Source organism: Solanum stenotomum, chromosome 9, assembly GCF_019186545.1.
Source record: "Solanum stenotomum isolate F172 chromosome 9, ASM1918654v1, whole genome shotgun sequence".
NCBI lineage: Eukaryota > Viridiplantae > Streptophyta > Magnoliopsida > Solanales > Solanaceae > Solanum > Solanum stenotomum.
In genome coordinates this window covers 45,648,245-45,655,634 of record NC_064290.1, presented here as the reverse complement: position 1 = coordinate 45,655,634, position 7,390 = coordinate 45,648,245, and the positions used below count along the sequence as shown (strand labels likewise).

Genomic DNA, 7,390 nt, shown 5'->3' with positions numbered 1-7,390 from the left:
TAACAATACACATGTTACTATAGATCTAACCTAGACCCAAAAATTCACTCAAATTTATAATCAAATTCCTAATCTTGATGCCAATAACATGTCAACTTCTTTCAATTTTCTCCAAATTTCAAACCTAAGATTAAGTCTTAATTTCTCCAAACAATACAATCCTAATAATTTTCATGTAATATAATACACTCAATATTTAATTACATTTACCAATCTATTAAACTTAAATCAAATTTATAATACTATACGCTAATTTTTAACACAGAACTAAGTTAAATGAAATTATTAAATTCCAATTATAGAAAAGACCGAACAATTATACACCTGATCTAACTTATATATCAACTAAATTCTCATATACTTTACCAATCATTATCTAATGATTGTTCATCATTGCCCAATTGCACCTATAATAGCCGTAAACATTTTCCCCCAAGTAAGAAGCATTATCACATATATAAGAGATACCTTTTTCTTTTACAACCAACCATAACAATAATAAAATATAATAATATGACATTCATGCATATACATTAGTGCATTAATTTAAGATTCGATTAATGCTTACATGTTGTACCTTTGGCCGCCGATCTGATTATGCCGAGGCTGTGATGTCGTTCTGGGAGATTTCTTGTTTTTTTTTATTATAATAAAAGAATGGTCTAAAAAGATATAGGGTATTAACTTAATATTTGGACTTGGCCCATTAACCATCAATTAAATAAATTTAAAAAATATATAACCATCAATTAAATAACCGAAGTTACCGAATAGTTTAAAATTCTCAACCCAACTTCACCGACTGATCATAAATGACTTGGGACAACTATCGAAAGGGGTGAAACAGTGATTTTATAAAAATTTCAAAAATAAATTTCCGGGTCATTACAAAAAAGGAGAAGGAAAAAGGAAAAACCGAACGTCTCTTCCCAAATTAATCGAAAAAATAACGATGAAAATAAGACAAGGAGGAAGAAGAAGGAGAAGATTGTCGAAAAACATAATATTGAAGATGAAGTAGCAACAAAGATAGAGGAGCAACCACATACACAAAATTCCGTGCAAGCAGTATCAGATAATAATCACAATTTCACTAGTAAGTGCATATGTGATTTTCTAATGGAACCTTCTATTGTGTCACGTTTTTAAAAAAATAAAAAAAATTAGCGGTTATTTAAAACAAATTAATTATTAGGTGATGTATATCAAAACCGCTAAATATAATATAGTTTTTTTTAAAAATAATATTATTTACTCATTTGTGTGATTTATTTATTTATTATGAAATTTTATCGAATGACTCAAGCCTGTGATTTTTTTTTCTCTTTTAGGTTCTTCTAGCAATCAAAATGGCACAAGTAGTGCAACCTCTACTAGTGAAATCCTTTCTTCATCTCAAAATATTGAAGATCAAAACCAAGATGAAATTTTTGAGAAACTTCAAGTGATAGATGAATTACTCCTCAATGATAATTTCCTTTTTCCACCTGAAAAATGCATAGAGTTCAATAATAATGAAAATAATATGTTATTTGAGGAGGTCTATGAAGAGTATTTTCAACTTGTTTATGAAAATTCATGTCATTTTTGAGCAATGGTGAATTCAGAATTCAAGTATATGAGTTAAATCTTCAAAGTTCTTAATGTCATTAAATATTCGTTATCTATTAGTATATTTTTTTTGAGCACGGACAACGATCTCCAAACTTTGTATGCTCACAAAAAGCCCTTCTAAGGTTGGCGTAAAGATCTTTACATTGTTGTGTGCACGCATTTATGTCATATGTATAAATAACAATTCGGGTTTCACCTTCTACTACGTAGTTTCCTTCGATAACAAAAACAATCAATACAATCAAAGAAAACATCATTCTAAGATCCATTTTCTTTTTATAACAGAAGACAACGAGACTCAAACGCAGTACTTCTATATTAATATATTTAAAAAAATGTTCGATATTGATAGGGATAGTAGTGTTTCCATTGGTACGTATGAATGAATAGAAAAGGTGAACCCATACATTACCAAACACATGAATAAGGACTCTTTTAGGTATGTTTAAAATGAAATCTAGATTTAGAGCTTGTTTGGCATTGCTGTTGGGAGGTCAAAAGTGTTTTTTTTAAAAAAAAATTAAGTGTTTGACAAATCGTTAAAACTGCTTTAAAGAGAAGCAGAAGCAGTTTTTCTTTTGTTGGGAAGAAGCTAAAAGTTTTTAAAAAGCAGAAGCAAAAGCAGAAAACATTTTTTAAAGACTAGCATATCATTTACATATATACATATTTATCAATATATCTCTTATTAATTAATTAACATATATCATAAGTTTGGTTAATTTTCATCCAAAAAATTTATTTTTTATTTTTTATTTTTATATGATAATTTTTTTATATATTTTTTATATTATTATTTATACTTTATATTGTATATATTATTTTACAGAATTAGAAAAAAAGGTAACAACAATATTTTTGCAGGATTAAAAAAAAAAGAGAAAAAGTGATAATTAAAGATTTAGACTCTCCCAAAAAAGTAACAAATAACAAAATTTTCTTTTCTTAATCTACGTATTATTTTATTTTAATTTGAATTTCTTAAAACTTTAGAGTGTTATAACAATAAAAAAGGATAGTTGCTAAGATTGAATCCAAAAAAATATGTAACAAATAACAAAAAGATTCATCTTTTCAATATCTTTCAACAATATTTATCTATGTATAATATCGATTGAAAAATTGAATATGCACATTTTAATTAATTAACATTGATACTTGTCATTTTTCGTAATTTGACTCTCAAAAGTACTTTTTATAAAAATAATTCAAACACAAATTGCTTATCAAAACATTTTTCAAATAAATTTGTCAAACACAATTTATTTTTTTGAAAAACTATTTTAAAAAAGCGCTTCTAAAAATAAGCAGATCCTCTTACTTTATCTTAAAATTATTAGAATTAAATATTTTTCTTCAAGCATGGTCTAGTCAAAATCGAGTTTGAAAAGTATTGAGATTAGTTAATTACCAAAATAAAGGCTCTTTTAAGTATGTTTATAATGAAATTCAGATCTAGTTGGTTAAATTATTTTTATGGAAACAAGTTAAATACTTTTCTTATTCAATCACCGTTTAGTCAAAATGTAATTTGAAAAGTTTTTTTCATATTATTTTTACTGGTCATACAATATAATTAGACTTCTCTATCATAAATTTTATCAAAAGGGAGAAAATATCTACCTAAAGTAATTTAATATGAAATATTATTTCTTCTATTTCATTTTTACTTATTCAGAATTGACTCTTTAACACGTGCGCATTTTTACTTATCTATTATATTAAAAGCAATTGTTCATCATTCCGTGCATCTTTAACAAGTACTTATTTTGTGCATTTTACAAAAGTTGAGATGGGTGCTTCTCGCCACCGACCTCACAATCATCGACCACTCACAACACAAATGACAATAAAATTTGTATTTTTATTTTGCTCATTTTGTATTTCAATATCACATTGTATACATGCAAGTTTGTATTTTTTTTTATTTTGTATTCATATATCATAATGGTATACCAACAAAGTCACATTTGTATTTCAATTTAAGTGAGTATAATTGTGCTCATTTTGTATTTCAATCTCACTTTGTATTTCAATCTCAATTTTCAATGACAACAAGTATGTATTTATTTTTTATTATGTTTTCATCATAATTGTATATCAACAACTTTTGTATTTTATGTGCTCACTTTACCATTCAAATTAAAATTGAATATCATATTGAGGTGAGTATTTTACTGTGATCATTTTGTATTTAACTCTCGCATTTTATAAAGACAAATTTGAATTTCTTTTTATTTTTTGTATTCATCATAATGGTATAATAACAAAGTCACTTTTGTATTTCAATTGAAGTGAGTATTTATTGTGCTCATTTTGCATTTCAATCTCACTTTGTATTTCAGTGACAACAAGTGTATTTTTTTTTATTATGTTTTCATCATAATTGTATACCAACTTTTGTATTTTATGTGTTCACTTTACCATTCAAATTAAAATTGGTATTTTACTTTCACAGTGAAAACTAAAAATTGCATTCCAGTGATCAAAATTGTATTACATGACTACCAAATATATTTTTATTTTATTTGTACTACAAAAATATTACTAGTTGTATCATAATATAATTTAATCATTACATATGAATACGATTTAAGAAAGGATACAAGATTCTGGAAAAAAATTGCATACATAATGGAAATAATACAATCTGTTGAGAAATGATACAATATTCTAAAAAAAAATATATACAAATTGAATGTGGAAGAAATATGATACACCTATATTTAAGAAATACAAATTCATTTGGCATACATATTGAACTGACTATAAACTAAAAAAAATAAAATACAATACTACTCTTATTGATGAATTTGCTCGCAAAGTTTATCAAGAGCTCAACTATGTACACGTTAGTTTTTGAAACATTCTCTTAGATAACTCTTTAAATAGATGCAACGAAATTATACCTGTTTCAAAATCTTCTTTCCAAACAGAAAAACACATAAATTTAATCGTATTCACTTCAACAGAGATTGAGTATTATCAATGAAAATTTAAAAATCGATATTAGAAATTTGATGAACAAGTGGGATGAGTTCTTTGTGGTTTATTTTTGAATTTGTAACTAATGAGAATTTTAAGTGATATATTCCTTTTTAAAATATTGAATTTGTAAATTACGAGAATTTTAAATGATATGTTGCTTTTTAAAATATTATCTCCCCTAAATTTCTCCTTTCTGTTATCAAATTATTGTATTCTTTCAATTAAAACAAATAAAAAAACGTGAATCAGATAAATAACAAACTAAAATATTGATATTTTTAATAAATATTAAAAATATGGCTAAGAAATCCTATTAAATTTTAAAATATTGACATTTGGAAAATTTTCCCTGCAAAATTTAGAGATCAATGTACCTCTGAATATTGGGCCTCAGTGACACATAAAGGATCAAGAAAGAACTTGCTTATGTTCTAAATATTATGTATGACCAAAGATAAACAATTGTATGTCTCAATTGTTATAGAGTATTTGTTCTCTCTAATGTTCTATTTTCATATATATCTCTATCTTCTCCCTTTTCTTCTTCTTATTCACCATTTTCTCCAAGTTATATAATGGCTGACCCGAAATCGATTCGAGTACATCAACGCGTGTCTATATTGCTGGTGAGTGGGTTCGCTGCTCACTTTGAGGCGTTGGCGGTGATCGTTGTAGTGAATGTGTATGATCTTCTTGCTCACCTCGACTATATATTTATCTTGTTCAGATTTGACCGGCAACTTGCCCTCGTATATATTTAAAAAAATGTTCGATATTGATAGGGATAGTAGTGTTTCTATTCAAGCATTGTTTAGTCAAAATCTACTTTAAAAAGTTTTTTCACATAATTTTAACTGGTCATACAATATAGCTAGACTTCTCTATCACAGATTTTATCAAAAGGGAGAAAATATCTACCTAAAGTAACTTAATATGAAATATTATTTCTTCTATCTCATTTTTATTTATTCAGGATCGACTCTTTAACACGTACTTGTCTATTATATTAAAAGCAATTGTTCATCATTCTGTGCATCTTTAACAAGTGTTTATTCCGTGCATCTCTAGCATGTGCTTATTAATTCTGTGCATCTTTAACGAGTGGCATCTTTACTTGATATATGATACAATTAAATAACAATCAAAATAAAGTTGTATTGTATTTAACACACTACAATGGCTAACAACCATTCTAATTAACAAGCTGTAACTCCCCTTTTTTCTATTAGCAAAGAAAAAATGACACAAGTGTAGAAAATAGATTCCATATCAAATAGTTGTGTAATGTTGTAAACTAAGTTAGCACACCACTAATATGTTGTTATCTTACAAATTAATTAATAATAAGAAGCTTCACTAATATAAATATACACAGCACACAATAATTTGTACGATTGTCTGCATAGTTGGCCTCTCCTGGGGATTGGAAGAGACACATTGTGTGGCAACGGAAAGCAATGCATCCAAGCTTTCCCAGTCGACAATGTGGATCAACCATATCCCGTTGTTTATTTTCCGTAGCTAGAAATTTCAAATGCTATCATGAAACTGACTGTTAATTTGTTCAAACAAGTAATTAAGAGCTAGCATATATAAATTTGAATGAACGTACATACCCAGCCAGCAATGTTGACCGCTTCCCACTTGCCACTTCAAGAACCGAAACTATAAACATCACTCTTTTTGTCTCTTATGTTTAAGCTCTGTGATTAAATTTTAGATATTTTGTGCCTATTTGAATTGTTGTGATTAAAGCTATGGCCTATGTATGAAGTTTAGTATATAATGTCTAATCCATGCTTGGAAATTTAATTTCATGCCTATTTAAAGGTGGGGGTTTGCCCATGAGATTTGGTCAATTTATTGTAAATAAACTGGATGTATTAGTCATTCCATCCAAATAATTTTGTTTAATATTTTTGCAAAGTCTAATCATATGATCAATTGCTAATTTTTATCTCATTTTGTGCATGAATCCCCTTGTCCGAGTGCATTTTGGACTCCCTCGAGTCTGATACAACAAATTTGCTGAAATACAGGGGAAGAGAGCCAGAAATAGAGCTGTATACAATAGATACAGTGAATTGTATTCCACTCCCCATCTTTTCATTAGACTGCAATGTAGCACTGTTAATACAACTAATTGAATTGTTTGAGAACTTATGAAGATACAAATCGTCCATTTTCTCCTAACAACAATGGAAGATGTTAATTAATGTTGAGTTTCTTCTTTCAATATCGATCTCACATTCATTTTAAGATCAACTCTTGATGCTTCAAAGACCCTAGTAGTGAACAGACTAAGTTGTTGTTGATACAACAACATGGTTGCTTGTAAGCTATTTTTAATTCAAAAAAAGGTTGGAGGATATCTAACAAGTGCAACAACTTCACTGTGGAAGTTGTTTTTCATAGACTCAAGGAGCAGGCCATGCTCTCTCATTTTTAATTGTCTTTCCATATTCACCATTCAAAATAAAACATAAGGAAACACATCCATACTTAAAATCATGTTTTTAACACCACTAATACAAATTAAGAATATGAAAATGATATGGAGTTTGAATCGCTGGGGCAAGGTGTGACAATAATTTGTACGATTGTCTGCATAGTTGGCCTCTCCTCGGTCCTCATGGTATAGTGTTAGTTTTGTCTTTGGTGTTCTAGCCTAAGTTGTCCATACGGTTTATAGGCTATGTTTTAATCGTAGTATAATACGTTAAATTAGACAAGTGTGATTAATTCATGGCATATTTGATTCTCAATTTCAATTATGTAGTTGAGTTCC

At 27.9% G+C, this 7,390-nt stretch overlaps 1 protein-coding gene across 1 annotated transcript; it reads left to right on the top strand.

Moving 5' to 3' along the window:
* The first annotated feature begins 812 nt into the window (after positions 1–812).
* On the top strand, positions 813–1,591 carry LOC125877571 (uncharacterized). The gene is made up of 3 exons (XM_049558827.1): positions 813–838; positions 897–1,096; positions 1,332–1,591. The coding sequence occupies exons 1-3, from the start codon at positions 813–815 to the stop codon at positions 1,589–1,591; spliced, it is 486 nt and encodes a 161-aa protein (XP_049414784.1).
* The last annotated feature ends 5,799 nt before the right edge of the window (positions 1,592–7,390 follow it).

Bases quoted from the DNA above. Each gene is read 5' to 3' on its own strand.
- LOC125877571 (XM_049558827.1), top strand. From the start codon at position 813: ATGACTTGGGACAACTATCGAAAGGG. The intron at 839-896 runs GTGAAACAGTGA...ATTACAAAAAAG, and splicing joins TGGGACAACTATCGAAAGGG to GAGAAGGAAAAAGGAAAAAC. The intron at 1,097-1,331 runs GTAAGTGCATAT...TTTCTCTTTTAG, and splicing joins TAATAATCACAATTTCACTA to GTTCTTCTAGCAATCAAAAT.